At 33.5% G+C, this 17,737-nt stretch overlaps 1 protein-coding gene across 4 annotated transcripts in view; it reads right to left on the bottom strand.

Annotated features, from left to right (window-relative positions):
* LOC118194831 (fatty-acid amide hydrolase 2-like) overlaps positions 1-17,737 on the bottom strand; it is a 159,029-nt gene that overhangs the window by 121,321 nt on the left and 19,971 nt on the right. Inside the window, exon 1 of one of the 4 annotated variants that reach the window (XM_035366031.2) lies at positions 12,830-13,015. The exons of 2 other annotated variants lie outside the window; for them this stretch is intronic. In XM_035366031.2, the coding sequence (XP_035221922.1) occupies positions 12,830-12,913 (84 nt within the window). In that variant the 5' untranslated portion in view covers positions 12,914-13,015. Of the gene's footprint in view, positions 1-6,960; positions 7,119-12,829; positions 13,016-17,737 lie in introns of those variants that run through there. One more of the 4 variants, XM_035366033.2, reaches the window with a different exon arrangement.

Below are 17,737 nucleotides of genomic sequence, written 5' to 3'. Positions count from 1 at the left end.
CGGATGAGCCCAAGTAAGAAAGAACTGTTGAAAAAGGAACTTGATTCCCTTCTAAAACAAGGTATCATTAAAGAATGTGAAAGCCCCTATGCCTCTCCTGTGGTTCTGATTCCCAAGGCAAATGGAAAAGTACGGTTATGCATTGATTATCGTAACCTAAATGCTCAAACCGTTCCAGACACTTATCCTTTGCCACGTATAGATGATTTGTTGAGTGAAGCAAAACCGACACCTTATATGTCAACTATTGATTTGAGATCCGGTTATCATCAGGTGAGAGTAGCTGAAGAAGATCAAAATAAGACTGCTTTTGTTTGCCCTTTTGGTACATATAAATTTACCCGAATGCCCTTCGGATTGAGAAACGCTCCTGCCACTTTTTCTAGATTGATAGATAGGTTCCATTCTGGACTTAATAATGTGTTTGCTTTGACATATTTAGATGATATCATCGTGCTGTCATCTAGCTTCGAAAAGCACCTTTCTGATTTAGAACAAGTTTTCCAACGTCTATCGTTATTCAAGCTCAATGCCAATCGTGAGAAGTGCCACTTCTGTTGTGAAAAAGTGAAATATTTAGGGCATTACATTACTAAGCATGGTATAGCTGTTGATCCACACAAGACTGCTGCCATTGCAGACATGCCATCGCCGAAAACTGTTAAGCAAGTGCAATCGTTCGTACAAACGTGTTCCTGGTATCGTCGATATATTCCAAATTTTTCTCAAATAGCCAAACCGTTAACGGATTTAACAAAGAAGAAAGCGCTGTGGAAGTGGGAAGCACAACAAGAAAATGCTTTCCAAGAGCTGAAATCCAAATTAATTAGCCCGCCAATTCTTAAGCAAGCTGATGGAACGAAGCCTTTTATCATTCGCACAGATGCTAGCAATGTAGCCATTGGAGCAGTGTTGCTACAAGGGGAGAAAAATGAAGAACACCCTATAGAATATGCCAGCCGCTTGCTGACTGCATCAGAACGAAACTATTCCACCATAGAAAAAGAAGCCTTAGCAGTAGTATGGGCACTCAACAAATTTAGAGGATATGTTGAAAGCCAGTCTATCACAATCACCTCTGACCACCAACCATTGAAATGGCTGATGTCTTTAAAGTCACCAACTGGTAGGCTCGCAAGATGGGCCTTACAAATCCAATCCTACAATCTGACTATCAATTACATTCCTGGACGATTGAACTTTATTGCTGATCTATTGTCTCGTCCTATTTGTGAACACTCAAGTACAGATTCTTGTCAAGTATGTGCTGTCTCTGTCGAAATCCCTACTATTAGCCCTGCAGAATTAAGACAATCACAGCTAGAAGATGATGATCTTCTAGAAGATCATCATCTTCTAGCTGTGAAGATCATCGAACTTTTGAGATCATCGGAAGATCATCGAAACTTTTGAGAGTCCAGAGAAAGAAGCAGACTGTGCAACTTGGACTGGAAGAGGCTACGTTATGAACAGAGGAGTTTTGTACCGATATTCCCCTGATTCAGAAGAGGAAGAATCTCAACTAGTTATACCTCAAAAAGGAAAAGCAGAAATCTTGAAAGAATATCATGATTCGCCAACGGCCGGTCACTATGGATCTGAAGGAACATTTTATCGAATAGCAAAAAGATACTACTGGGTTGGAATGAGAAAGGATATAGCAGAATATGTCAAAAGCTGTCTCGAATGCTGTCGTTATAAAGCCACTAATCAAAAGCCATCTGGTTTACTTCAAACTCCAGTCTATGCTCAACGTTTTGAGACCTTGTCAATTGATCTTTTCGGTCCCCTTCCTGAAACACCGTCTGGTGAAAAATGGATTTTTATTGTGCAGGACTGTGCTACGAAGTGGACAGAACTATTTGCTTTAAAGGAAGCCACGGCCAGAGAATGTGTCACTATTCTTTTGGAGGAAGTCGCCCTTCGATTTGGGTTACCCAGGAAAATAATAAGTGATAATGGTACCCAGTTTACTAGTGCTGTTATGCAACAACTATGCTATATCTTGAACATTGATCAGAGTCTTACTCCTGTCTATCACCCACAATCTAACCCAGTTCAAGGAAAAATAGAGATCTGAAACCACGTTTAGCAATACTTGTTGGTAACGACCATCAGTCATGGAAGGATAAACTGCCATTAATAAGGTTTGCTTTGAATACAGCCAAATGTGATTCAACTGGACATTCTGCTTCTTTTCTTCAATTTGCACGAGAGTTACGAACCTTAGATGATGTAAAGCATGATATAAAAGCCGTAATTGAGAACGATAATTTTGTTCCCGAAATTACTCCATATTTGAAACGTTTTGCAAGAAATGTACAACAGGTACGAGAAAGAGTCGAAATGCATCAAGATAAGCAGAAACGATATGCTGACAAAAAACGAAGAGAAACACCGAAATTCGTTCCTGGAGATAAAGCTTGGGTCACCCTCCATCCAATCAGCACAGGTCCACTGAAGAAAACTGCTAAATTCATGCCCAAGAGAGATGGTCCTTATGTGATAGTGACTACAAGATCTCCAACCACTTATGATATTGCCGATCCTCATGAACCAGACAAAATTCTCGGCAAGTATCATGTTTCAGCCTTGAATCCATATCAAGATCGAAATAAGTTTCAAAACACAGCTCGTGTAACTCCAGTGGTTCCCTTAAAGAAAAGAGGACGCCCGAAACGTGTAATACCACCCGAATCTGCACCTGTTTCACAAGGTGCTGGTGACGCTAAATTTCCTGCTTGTCAAACTGGAGCCCATTCATCTGATTCTCCGCCCGCTGCACAAAGTAGACAAAGGTCAGTTCCTGACTTCTTGCCGAGACGTCTACGAAGTCAGAGGGGGAGGATGTAACAGACCTATTTAAGTGTAATTGAACTATTTTATTCACGCCATGAACTCATGAACTGTAACCGAACTATTTTATTTAAACGCCATCTCGTGGCGATATGAAAAAACGTCAGTCGACCTCCAGCCGCCATGATGATAGCTTACTATGTTATGTTATTCTCAATGTTTGATGTTCCATTTGGTATATGTTTCATTTTTTATGTATATTTCTTTTGTTTGTAACCGTTCCTGTGTGCTCTGTTAATAAATCCTTTTAAAGCTAGCCGGCATTAGTGTCTATTGAGGAACGGCTACATCACAATATATCATATCCTAAATGAATAATAATGCTTGTTATTTACTGATGGATTCAATTTAGTTTGGGGAAAGAAAGCCTCAGTTAAGGAACTCAATTTTTAAATTCCTCTGAAGAACAGGACAATTTCTTGTTTCAGTGTATACAGTTATTTTTCAATGGTAATTATTTCTTATTTAGACCACAATTTGCAGTTTCCATATTTACATGGTTGGCGTATATATATTTTTTTAATTTTATATCTTGACTCCATATTTATGAAAGTTTTTATAAGAGAAAACTAGAAATTTTATCGTTTAAAGTAAGCAGAATTAGAGAAAATCATCACACATCATCAGACATCAAGAAAAATCATCACAATCATCATCAAACATCAAGAACAGTCATCAAGAATAATCATCAACAATCATGATCATCAGTCAAACAAGAACAATCATCGAACATCTTTCACACAACAAAAGGTTTCAGAAAGACAATCAAAAATCTCTTCAACAGGTGGTCATAAACCCACGATTTCAGCTTAAAAAAAATTAAATAACATCGATTTTTAAGATTACAGAAATTAAGAAAAATGTTATCTTTTCGTAAATAAACATAAAGCTTACATTTTTATACGCATCCCATCATAAGGAAAGTGTGTTTGCCTTTTGCAAGCACGCTTATGATTTTATAGCCAAAATAGTTAGAAAACAGATTCTTATATCATCAAAATAATCCTAGATAGCATTTCCTAAGATTTGGGGTCTCTGTATATAAAGTATGAACACGTTAAATTTTCGAATGCAGATTTCTAAAGCATTTATTGAGTTACGTAAATACATACTAGTAAGTAAAGGTTTGAAATTCGCATTTTAAAAAATACTAAAATTCGAACATTTTAATCTAATTCAGTTTTTGTGCGACCAATTAACCGAAACTTTTAACTTTTAAGGGGCAAAAAAGGAAATTATAGCAGGATGAGGAGGGATTTACTAATTTGATATTTCGTTGTAGAAATAATCTGCAAAAGTTTTAAATTGTGTATTGTTTTTCTGGTGCCAAAAAGTTCGTACACTGAAACATATACTCCTTTCACTTTTGCCGACAAGTAGTCGAGCGGTGAGCTCTCCGAACACTGCAAGTTCAACCTGAGCTCAAATTGCAACGAACGGATTGCCTGCATTGGAGCTTTCGTGGTTTTCTTTCATTGTAACGTGAAAATGAGGTAGTTTCCCTTAAAGCGTTATCCACAAAGGCATCACCTCCCTTAGGCAGACAGTAGTTCAGAATGATATGCCGTAATAAGGATAAATCTATTCTCTCACCTTTTTAAACTCGAACGTTGTGTTAGCGACCAACAGTTCGACAGATATTTAGTTCTGCAATGATTTTCAAACAAAAGTATACATAATATTTTACACGAAGATTGGACTGGATGATTTACAGGCCCTCGAAGGCTATCTGCTTAAAAGGATGGAAAGATATTTAAAGCATTTTTTTTTAAGGGAATGGGGTTTTTGTTCACGATATATGTGAGGAAAACCAGAACTCCCAGATTTCCAGCCCGTTCCCCGGAATTTGAACCCGGGTCAAATTGCGTGTGTTGAGCAACTTTAACACAGCCGCTAGTTAGCCAAAACTTAAAGCAAATCGAAAAACTGATAAGTTCAAAAGATGTTTAGTAATTGCATATTGCACATAAAAGAAATAGTGGCAGAGTAAAAAGCCAACAAGGAAAAAAGACCTTTTTTTCGGCTTTTGTGAAAAAGAAAAGAAAAGCTACATACAAAAATAAAATAAAAATAAAAACAACAGATCAAAAATTCAGATCAGAAAAAATACAGCAACAAATCAAAAATCCAGATGCAAATAATAGTGATAAATACAGCTGAAAATCACAGTCAGCACCAAAGGCAAATGCAATAAGAAAATCAAAATGAAGAAAATGTCGTTCAAGATGCCAAATTCAAGAATACAGTTAATTATACATTTTTATAATACGAGAAGAGATTAGAAAAATTTTCAGGAAACACTCTTTGTTCTGGAAAAGTTCTAATCATCACTATTTTATTCTAATTACTACAAAAACGCGAGGTGACAAAATTTATATTTCGATTTTTAAATGTACTCATGGAGCAATTTGTTATGATAATATTAGAAAAACACTTTACAGCGAAATGAACGTACCTGAATTTTAAAGTATGGGAACAGCTTCATTTTATTATCTAAAGGTAACAATAATTGTCAATATTTTGAATTGGAAATATTTGTAAAGATAATCTAAAATGCTTATTTAGGAAATTCTACGTAATCATTTAATTCATTTCAATTATTATATGGGTGAACAATTTTTTTAAATAAATAATTTAGGCGTAAAAAATAATACATAATTATTAATTATTTTTGAAATATGTATTTCGAGGTACTTGTGATTTCTTTTACAATTCGTGACGTGAAAATCACCACTGATTTTAAAACCTAATGATATTCTATAAATTATATTTATTAATGTATATTATAAATAAATTCAGTAGGGAAAGAATACGTGTTATCTAGATGTAGGCGTTGCGAAAATTATTACATGACAGAAAATAGTTATTTTATAATTAACCCTAAAGAGCATTAGCACGAATGGGTTATGTCTTGAAAAGGTATTTTGTGTAGCCCACTAGAAACGGAAAATCACCTTTCAAACTGTTGCCACCAAATACTATCACTATGTATTATGTAAAATTAAATAATGAAAAATTCTGCATGTATGTACGTATGTGTATTTCTCACATTGTGAAAACGCGACGGGACTTAAGAGCCATCAAATTTTAAATAACATTGTCCTCGTAGATGTGCACCTGGAAGCCCGAATTTCAAGTTCCGAAACTTCAATGAATTTTGGATTAACAAACTCAACTATTTGAAAGCCAACAGTGGCAACACTGTACGGAATACATTATTTTTATATCCAGCTGGCGAGACTGCCTGTCGGAATTTATAAAGATACGCTGTTTTAAAGTATTTTGAGATTTTCCTCTTGAATTGAATTTTATGGGGCGTAAGTGTGAAGAACGTGATATTTAATGAATAAAGTTAACGCACAAAACATTAATAATAATATAAAAAGCTTTGCAAACCATCTTACTAAGATAGCTGAACATTTATATGATGAGCTGAGAGAAGACTTAAAAAAAAAAAAAGACGTATGACAACATTTAAGACTACATCCGAAATTCTAAAAAAATTTTTCAATTGTGCAAGGTGTACATACGAAGAAAATGGTGCCTAAAAATAAAGCTAGCAATTGCAGAGCGGCAAACTACGATCCGAGCGACAGCATAAGAAACCTTAACAAATCCTTTTGGGCGAACGTTAAAATCTGAACTCTTTCAGATTTTTTCCCCCGTTGATATTTTTCGTCTAACTAGATGGTAACTAAATGAATGCAAAATATGGTTGAAATGTGATTTAATTCCAGCTCCTTTACAGCACAAAAATGTTAATTATTAAGATAGAAGCACATTTTAGTACAACGCAAAAATATTAACTAATTATGTAACTGAATTCGCCAAGTAAATATTTTAATCAATCAACAGTTATCAAATCTTAAAAAAAATTTAAAACTCTACATTAAAATTATATTAAAATAAAATTATATTTTATATAGTAGAAAGTATAGTATGCTATGATAATGTGAAATATGAACTGACATTATTCAGTGGGTCTTAATAGTTAAAAAATAGTATTTAAGAATACCCATTTCATCCTCTGAAAATACAATCAATAAAATTCAGCAACTATAAAGAGAAAACATAGTTCGTAGTAACATTCATAAACATTCTCACCTCTTTCACCGACGATAACGGTTACACGAAACAAATCCTCGGGACCAAAACGTTCCGAGAATGCTGAGTGACGGTTACAGAGAAACTCCAGCCCCTCTCAACGGCGTTGGAGTGGCAATCATATTCTCTCAAATGTCGACTCAGCGTCCTTGATCATCTGTCGTCTGCCTGTGCAATGTTCCGTGCGGGTTAACAAAGCTTTTTTATACCTAAGAGCTTCTGTTATCTGACCGTCTGATTTCTCGTTATTTCGCATGAGATTTTATAACGGCATGAAAGAACAATCGTACTTATAACAAATCATTATTCAACAAAGTACATTATTGCAAAGTTAATTAAAAGTATTATGTAACAAAAAACTGTAATCTTGAACATTTTAAGCCATTTTGCAGAAATTCTACGAAAATATTCTGTTTTGTATATGAACGTTAGTTTTAGACCGGTTCTTAATTCCGAGAGAGTGCGTGGATTAATCATTGTTGTAATCGGATTAAAAAGTCAGCATTCTTCACGTCATAGTCTCAAACACTCAGACTACATACTTACATTAAACGGTAACGATTTGAACAGAGATACACAATAAAATGCACGGTGAATGCTAAGTGAGTTTAAAATCAGGCATAAAAGTTTTACGTCATGCTTGTGAAGGCGGAGATTAGAAAATTTAACGAGATTCGATTTATAATCTTCATCTTTTCCGCAGTAATTGGGGCTTAAGGCTCTTGTTCAGTTTCCAATGACTTTAACACGCCATTATTGTTTGTCTGATGAATCTCTGAAACATTAAACAAGGATTATATACAAAGCATGTAAGCTTTGCAATGCCTACGATTAACCATTCTGCTAATGCTATCTGCCAATAACAAAACCTGAGTTGGTATATTTCTAAATGGATTTACTAAAACCTGAGCACTAATTTACTAATACCCAGCTAAACAGATTTAGCAAAACTAAATAATGTGGTGAAATAAATCTGTGAAAATATTGTCTTATTTTCGATAGAATATTTTCATGATGACTGCCCTAAAACTTAAAATCAGACGCCTGAGACATTCTGTAGGGACTTCATTTAAGCGATAAGGCTAAATTGGGATGTACCATCGCATACCTTTGTTAATGACAAAAAACTGCATTATGTCCTTTTATACAGAGGAAACTAAATTTGACAAAGCTAACGTTTAACACAGTTAATTGCTTTTTTAGTTGGGGGGGGGAAGAGAAGAAAATACCAGATATTACTTTTTGTACACTATATTTGTGAAACAGATTTATAGTAAAAACCAGGTACGATATAATATCAGATATGAAGCAAAATAAATAAATAAATATATAATCGAAGATAGCTCAATATTATATTTGGTTTTTAGTGTTTTATATCAGCGCAAAGACAGAATTCGTTTCCAGCAGACTTAAAGGTATATATTCCCATACGTTTAGAGAAGACTTACTCTTACTCAAAGAAAAGAGAGCTTAAGTGTCCTTAGTGGGTGCGTATTTGCCGTCAGGCTGCTTCGTTCTTAAATCTACTACACCCGGCAGTCTTGTCCGTACCCGTTAATAATCGCCGGCTAAGTTAACTAAAAATTATATATACATTCTGGACTTAGTGATAAACGAAATTAAACAATAAATAATATTAAATGAAGCTTAAATAATGATAGGTAAATTACTTTAATGTTTTATTTTGCAACTTAACTCAAACTTTGCGTAAAAATAAACAGTAAAGTTTAAACAAAAATTAAATAAAAACCTGTTGAAATTAATCAAAAACTTCACTGTACACAACGTTTCGAGTAAAAACACGGTTAAATATTATTGTACACATAATATACACGTACAGTACTTTAAAGTAAATGTCAACTTCGGAACAGAAAACTCGCCTTAACCAAAACGTAACAATAAATTGCTACACAGTCAGCTCTAAACAGCGAACAGTTCCCGCAGATGGGGAAGAATTCGTCTATGCTTTGACATTGCGGAGGGAAAAGGAGCATTCCTTTGACCCTTGATCAGCTGACTGCGTCCACGGCTAGCACATTCGCCATTTCTAATAATTTAAAATAAATTGCTGCTTTAGCATTTGATTTGTTTCTTAAATAACATGGATTGTTATTTGACTCCGTTGTTTTGATGGGTCTGAACAGTCTTGCTCGGATCTTGTGATAGGATTTCAACTTTATTATTTTTGGAATACGTCTTATTATGTCATGCTTATTATTCTTTCCATTTTCATGCAAAATTAAATATTTTGATACTATATATTATTACTATTAATATTCCTTTATGTTTATTAGGTTCTCTATACTATAAAATAATATAGTAATATAATATATGTTAGTTATGAATCAGTTTTTTGTTATAACATTACTCAGAAATATGAAAAAAGAAGAAACTGCTCATTAATGCGAATTTAGATTCAGAAAATTCCATAATCCCTGGGCTACAGTTTGTAGCATGTGGCATTACATTTTGACCAGGCATTTCTATATGATATGCAGCTTTATAGCCCTAAGTTCAGTCTGTCAGACAGTTGTTAATTTTGAATGGAAAGAAGCATGGTCAGCCTGTAAGTCTTAACCCGAAAGGTGTGCCGATGATTTCACTTTGCTTGCTGGAAACAAATACTTTTAGCTGTGATAGATTGGTTAGACTTTAGATAGAACTGCTCTTGATAATCTTACGGTTATACTTATTTCTTTCAGTGTTAAAATATTTTAAGTGCCAGTGAGTCCAAGATCAAAGTTCTTAAAACTTTTGTGCACCCAAAAAGTTCATGTATTTAAACTTGCGTTTGTTTTAGGTAGGCTTTCTTCATTCTGGATGGTACAAGCTATCACTTCTGAAATCAACAACTGCGTCCTCTCTATTGTACTAAGAGCCCTTCGTGCAGTTACACCGTCTCGTAGAAAATGAAATTAATCCATTTTTTCTTTTATTAAAATTTTGTAGCTTTAGTCTCCTGAGCGCCGCCTGAGATAACCACTGACCTGGCTTTGTTGTGAAAGTCTTGCACTGTTAATAGTCATCCTGACAGAAGGGATTATTTCTTTCGTTTAAAAAATATAAATATTACACGGGCATACAAGGCCTGTGTATAAGCATAGATATGTTAATTACAGACATTGTCTTGTACAAGTTACATGTAATAGTTAGATATAATGATGGCAGTTATGTGCACATTTAAACATTATCTGAATTCATATTTACAATACTTTTACTGAGATAATAAAAGTATACTTGTAATTCAGTTACACATTGACTGGATTTTCTATGTCATTTTTAACAAGTACATACAAAATGGATAGTAATGAGCTTACATGACAATAGTTTTTACTCTTACAGTCGTCCTGTTACTATTCTACGGGGTGAGCTATTTGTCTAATGTTGATTTTCAGTTGCTGTAGTACTATCTGGCTTAAACTGGGTAGGGAGTTACGTGACTTAATTTTTTGGTACTTTAGCTGAATTGCTTGCAAAAATTGCAACTGCTATTAAAGTTGTAGTACCTATCAAGAGAGTATCTTTGTTACTGTTCAGTTACTTGGATATTACTGCAAGAGTCAACTACACTAATCTGCTACTCCGGTATCTGAGAAATGTCAGATAAATGTACTCCACATTTGTAAGGTCTCAGAATTCAAATCAAAGCGGTCTCCTCACCACTTTGATTTGCTATTGAAATTATGCTGCGAAGAAACAATTCTCAAGGGGGGGAAAGTAGAATTTTTTAGTACCTTGCTGAGCATAGCCTGATGACCTCCTCTATCTTAGTTTTCGCCTGCTTGTTTGCCGCAGGTATTCTCCGTTCATTGCGGCCAGTATTCATTGCTTGGCATTTTTAAATGCAATTTATCGGTTTGTGAGCAGTTGAACAGGTAGTAATTTGCACCACCTACCGCTCCACAATCACACAATTCTGAGACTCGTTTGCTGAATCTCTTAAGATAATGTGGCAAGGGAGCATGGCTAGTGTATAATTACGCATGTGCACCGCTGTATGTTTTACTTGAGCATGTAACTTTCGGAAAGAGCTTGTAAGTTCTCCTCCCTGTGCTTTCCCTTTCCCATCTTTTCTTGCCATTCTTGCAAAAGGCTACTGAGCTTGATTTTTTTTTTTCAAAAATAAGACTGCGGCACACTTACTGCGTTTTCCAGACTACTGGAGTCATTGGCTGCAGATTTCGCAAGCAAGTCCGCCGTTTCGTTGCCAGCGATACCCACATAAGCTGCAGGTTAGGTCTGTCATCTGGTGGGATCTTTAGAAGAATTTTCTGTATATCTTACACCAAATGATTCCTTGTCTTATGCCAGCTTTAGTCTACAAAACATTATTTGTAAATTTACGAATGAAACGACATTTGGATCCCCTTTCACTCACGGGTCATCAAGGAATTATATGTATAAATTATAATTCTTCATCACTTGAGTACTAATTATGCACTGCTGTCATTCGAATCTTAAAATTGTATTACATATGCAGCAAAATCCTTATTTCTTAAGATAATATGGACACACAGAACTTCAAGGAGTTGCTTCAATTTGTTAATATTTCGGATATAATTTTATGGTACTACATGAACTTCACATAACGTTGCAACCTCATATTTAAAATTCCAATAAATATAAATTATCATAATCATATTTTACATTTATTGTACTTAGATTTGAGATAATCAGCATTAATTAGATGGATGTTTAAAATAATTTCACTGTGAACAAACACAGCGTACATCTCTAATATTTTGACATTAAAAATTAATAAATTTGTTGGCTTTTGTAGGAATAATATAAGAGATCGTGGTTATATAACTTCGTTATTCAATTCAACAACGTGTACGAAATGAATTTACAAATTATAAGATATGACAGATACAAGAACAAAAAAATTTCAATTATTCAAATAAATCTGATGACAGAAGAAATCCAGTGTTTATGAAGTAAATTTAAATTTTATGAAAAATCAATTTTAGAATAATAATTTTAATTAGTAGCTCTAGTTCAATATTAAATAAAGAACTCAAATGAAGTTCCTGCAGTAAGAATTGATTTTTTTAACTATTTGCGATCGAATTTCAGACAAACGGGAAACAAATACCGCAATTCAAAATGCCTCCAAAGCACAAATATGAGCATTTGAATCTGTTTTAAAAATAATTCAAATTCGATACATTTATACTTATACATTATTTTCGCCAAATAGTTTCACGAATTAAGAGCGCCAAATTAAGAGAGATACAATTTTTTTCTATTAATGAGTTGTTGAAAGTACTTTTATAGCTAGAAACATTAAATCTGTCTGAATTTAGCGTTTTATAGTACGAGGTATTTTCTTAAAATATTTTTATCGTCCATAACATACTCAGTTTATAGACCCATATTCTTCTAAACTTAAATGGCTTTTAAAGGTTTAGCACAGTCTTTATATATCTCAAACGTATATATATATATATATATATATACATATATATATATCAAACAAGGAACGATAGAGCTATAGTCATTCAATAATAAGCAGCAGAAACAGTTTTAGAATGGGTTTATATCTATAAAAAGTATTTTCACAAAATTTTCTTACAGAATAAAGAAAGCTAAATTTATAGACTTATTTCTCGCAATAAATGTATTGAAACAGATTTAAGCAAGTTTTATATATACGAAAAAATTTTGATCAGCAAATTTTTGACAAAATTTGACAAGCTTGACAAAATTTTTATCAGTAAATAAATTGTACATTCTTAGAGACTAAACATTCTTGTCGGAACAAATGATCGAAAAGAATTTTTGGATTTTTTGGAAGTAAAAATATGTTTACCAATAATAGAAAATACTCTCCCAAAAGTATTAAAAATATAAACTCAAAGATATTTACTTTTATATGTAAGGTAGCCATTCCATTATACCCCAACGTCTTGATTTTCCTTGTAAAATCGTTTGCGTTCTCAAAGAAGACCATCTTCCCCAAAATGAAAGAGAAACTGGGCTCGTGCCCTCGTTTTCTGTGTCATCAAGACTTGAGTCTGACCTGCTGTGGCCTCATCAGAAGTAAAAGACCAATAAAAAGGAAACAAAAGTGTATAAAAAAACGCCTCCAGGAAGGACAAAAAATTAAAGGCAGTGTGTGAAATACAAATGTAAAGTAGTACTGAACGTTCCAGCTGCTCCACCAGCAAGCTTTCACTGTGTTTTGTTTCATTCTGACGTCATCGCTGTATCTTTCTATAAACGGCTGTGTTCTTTTGCTTTTCACTTAGCATCACGTGAATTTCCTTTCACGTGCTTGTTTAACTCTCGTGACGTTTGGCAACAGCTAGTCATAAATAACAATTTAGCCTGCCTTTGTGTTTAGGAAACTGGTAATGTGAGAGGGCAATGTTGAAATAACAATACTCAACTAAATCACTAGTGAACTTAATTTTGAAAGAATTACGTATGCATAGTGAATTTGGAAACACATGTTTTATGAGTTTATTTACGTCTTTTATTAATTTTATGTGTTATTTTAATCCAATTAAAAGATGATTAGAATAATCTTTTCAAGAATGATATAAATTTGCATACACGCAAGATATTAAACGACTACATTAATTAACACAATTCTGCCAATAATTCCATTAGCAAGCAAATAGAATTTTAATTGATTAATTTGTAAATAATAATTAACTAAAAATATTTGTAATTTCTTGAACACGAATTTTTACAAATAATGTGTTAATAATAAGCAAAGATTAAAACCTTTTCAGCCAATATTAAATAACGTTTTATCATTATTAGTTAAAACGCTGTTATTGGTTAGTCAAGCTTAGATTATTCTTCGCTAATTACGGCAATTAAAAATTAAGAATTATTTTTGTGATTTATAAGCATAGTCAATATAATTATTTTATTCTTACTTATAAAAAATTAACCTAATGTTTAAATTATTTAATTGGAAAGATTTTAATTTGTTTTAGGAAACTTTATTAGTCAGGTTTTTAACTGGATTACAAATTTTCATTTATAAAAAATTCTAATTTTTACATGTCTAAAACGCAATATGTGGTCGTACAATGGCAAACACAATTAAAATTTGAAACTACGGATTCTTTCTACTTTTGCAGCATTGGCAAATTATGTAATAAATATGAAAATGAAAAGATAATCATTTAAAAATGGGAGACTACAAAAGTCATTTAATACTGTATATAAATTATCCTTAATACTTCCGCATCAACTACTATATTCTTGTTTTTCCTTCTTCAGAGAGCTCGCTCTGAAATAAAGACGGCACTTTCGTAGTAACCTTGAAATATTTTTTGAAATATGAAGTTCTTGAGAGAGCGCATCATGCGCAGTGTTATTCTCTTTTGAACGAAATATAAGAAGTATCCATTTCTGAAAGGTTGTATTTCGTAAGATGATTTATTAGCGCAGTACTTAGTTTCGATTTAAAAAATGTATGCATTTGGAAATCGAGATAGTTACAGATTGCAATGGAAACATTCTGATTGTCAAACATTGTCAAGGAAAATCTCATAAATGATAAATGTTCTCAATAATAACAATGATTATTACAATTCAAACTGATATAATCAACTGTTTCAAACTGACAATAACTAATTACAGTTAAAATTGATAAACTAATAAATTATTTTTAATATTTTTTATTTTTATGAATATATAGCGATCTGGAATTAGTATTTTCTAAACATGTAAGTTAAGCTCGTAATTTATTTACTAATTTATTTATTTATTGTATAAGGCAACTGAGTTAGATAACTGGCTTCCAACTCTCTAAGCGCTTTTATACTAAACTCCGGAGTATATAAATGGTATACAGGGTGATTCTAAATTGTTTTTACAAATTAAGAGGGATGATAGTATTCATCCAGATGAGTAATAATTACTATAGAACATAGGGTCGCATTCCATTCCGAGAGGCATAAAAGAAGAATATTAGAATTTTCCAACCTGAACTTACAACAGTGTTGGAAGAGCGAATGAACGAATCCAAAAGTTGCGCAATCAATTTAGAGAAAAACTCACAGAGAGTGCACAAAACGGATAAAACCGAAAATTTGGCGTTCGAGTGTTAATTCGAGCTCAGACTTTGATGGCAAACACTCAAATGCACATCTTTGATCGGCAAAGTCTCAACCTCGCAAACGATTGCAACAAGTTAACTATCTAATCAAGGAGTGAATATTATCAACTAACTCCAACTTCCGCTGTATGCCGAGATTAGCAGGAAAAGTGCGTGCTGTATTCTGGCTGTCAGAACTTCGTGTCCCATAGAAGGAGGCTTCAAATACAATGACCGCAATACAAGTAAGTAACTCCAGGAGGACAGGATAGAAGATGGCGAAGAGGAGAAAACTGCTACCTTATTTTTCGGTTTGTATCTGGAAAACACTAAATTTGAAAGCGAATAATAAATATTTGAATGAGGTTAGATGTCCGATTAACTTCAAACATCTTTTAAAGAGGAGGCACGTTATTATAAGAATATTTAAACATCGACGCTTAGGTCTTATTATTTCACATTTATATGAAGTATAAACACAGCTTGGTGAAAAGCCCATGCAACACGTCGTATAACATGTGTTTTAAACATTTGGAGTCTTTTTAAAATGGAAGGTTATTTCTATGCATGATAAATAATCTATATTTGCAGAAAACTATATTTGAAACTATTTGTTTCCATTTAAGATCTACTATGATATTTTCGGAACTAGCGAAATTATATGAAAATGTCGTCTGTTTTCACGTGTACGAAGTAAAGGAAGTATTGTAACCACAAAAAATTCCGTGTACCATTGTAGAGTCATTAGGAATTTTTTGGAAGCAGAAAAGATGAAAAATATGCAACCGCCTTCGCCGGGAATCGAACCACGGACCTCTGGAATACCGGCCCAGCGTGCTACCGTTACACCCCGAAGGCACGCTAGGGAAGTGGGAAAAATACCTTATATACTCCCCTTTTTAAAGAGCGACTAGGGTTTTAGGGGACCTAGTCGCCAAATCCTGGGTGCGGAGAATCATCATCCACAACTGTTTTAGTTCGGGCGCCACTTGTAGAGTCATTAGGTTAATTGGAAGCAGACAAGATGAAAAATATGCAACCGCCTTCGCCGGGAATCGAACCACGGACCTCTGGAATAACGGCTCAGCGTGCTACCGTTACACCACGAAAGCACGTTAGAGAAGTGGGAGAAATACCTTATACCATATTTCAACGAAAATATTCATTTTGGCGGCTATCGAATGCAATTTAACGATGTTTTTGCGGGACATCTGTACGTAAAGACAGAATAAAGGACTATTTTTCCAAAAAACTAATTATAAAACTGATTTGAAATGGACTCAGAAGAGATTGTTTTGTGGCGTCTGTACGTACTTGCTTACGTATATATCTCGCATAACTCAAAAACGAATAGCCTCAGAACGTTGAAATTTTGTATGTGAAACTGCTATAACATGCAGGTGTGCACCTCCCTTTTTGGTTGCAATCGTCCAAAAGTATATAAATATATATATATATATATATATATATCCACTCTGTTATTTGACTCAGTGAGCTCAGTTTCTTTATTCTTATATGTTTGAAAATTGTGAACTTTTTGCTTTGAAAGTGATTGAACTATATTGTTCTTATCTTCTGGTTATTGTTTTTATGCTTTTAGTTAACCTGCATGTTATAGATGTAAAATTATCAACAATTCAAAAGTTGTTTAAGTGCGGCTAAGCCACATTTTTTATCACAGCAGCCATATTTGTTTAGATTTAAAACTTAGCAGAATAGTGTATTATTGCCAATCTAGAGAAACTAAGCTTCGCAACAACAAAGTAACGTCTTTTTTTTTATTATTGCGAATTAAATTATACTTAATCCATTATGGAATTATCATTTAAGTTATTAAATTATGCAATATATTGACTCAGCATAGCGTCCACAATAAATTAAGTGAGTTTCTACGCCTTCAGTGCCTTTTTGCCGAGTGAGACTAAAAGTAAACTTTTAGTTTTGTGCATCACAAAAACCCTTTGCATATTTCCGCTGGCCAAATTACTTGTTTTCTCGTAAGAACTGTAATTTTAATTGTAAAAATAGTTTTTTTTAATTGCGGTAAATGTAATTGGTGTTTTATGTCTTTCTATATCTTTCAATTGTTAATATAGATACTGTGAGATTTTATGTATTTTTGCCTTGTCGCGAAGTGAGAACTGAATTAATTGAATGAGTCTCATATCTCTAATGAAATTCGAGGAAATAAGTTTAAATGAAATGCAGGAAAAATGTGTATAATTTAATATTCCGTGCAAGGAAGTCATGTGGTGTACACATCAGATTTTCTTTATTCTGACCCATAGCGTGTTATTTTAATTATAACAGCATAATTATTCTTCTGCATTTTATCGCCATTTTCTTACAGTCCGGTTTGTACCTTTAACACTCATGTAACAAACAGTAAGTTTTAACGAAGTAATAATGATGAAACGCGAGGCATTGCCGACGGGCAGGAAAAACTGTTTTCTATTTCACAAAGTGAAATATGTTTCAAGGTGTTTTAAAGGAGTTAAATATAAGGTCATAATTAAGAAAGAAGATATATTATATTTTTGCAGATTTGGACATGCTCTTAAACGTGTTTAATTAAATTTAAGAACAGCTATATTCAGTAAGTCTGCTTGAAGGATACTACGAATCATAGCGTTTCGTAAACACGACGCCGCATTAATAATTATAGGTAAATATTCATTATACATAATTTATGGATAATGACTTGCAGTACAGATTCGT

The sequence above is a fragment of the Stegodyphus dumicola genome, chromosome 1 (assembly GCF_044657685.1).
Source record: "Stegodyphus dumicola isolate Sdum_Otavi_A_Nest chromosome 1, ASM4465768v1".
Lineage (NCBI taxonomy): Eukaryota > Metazoa > Arthropoda > Arachnida > Araneae > Eresidae > Stegodyphus > Stegodyphus dumicola.
This window is presented reverse-complemented; position numbering and strand designations above follow the sequence as displayed.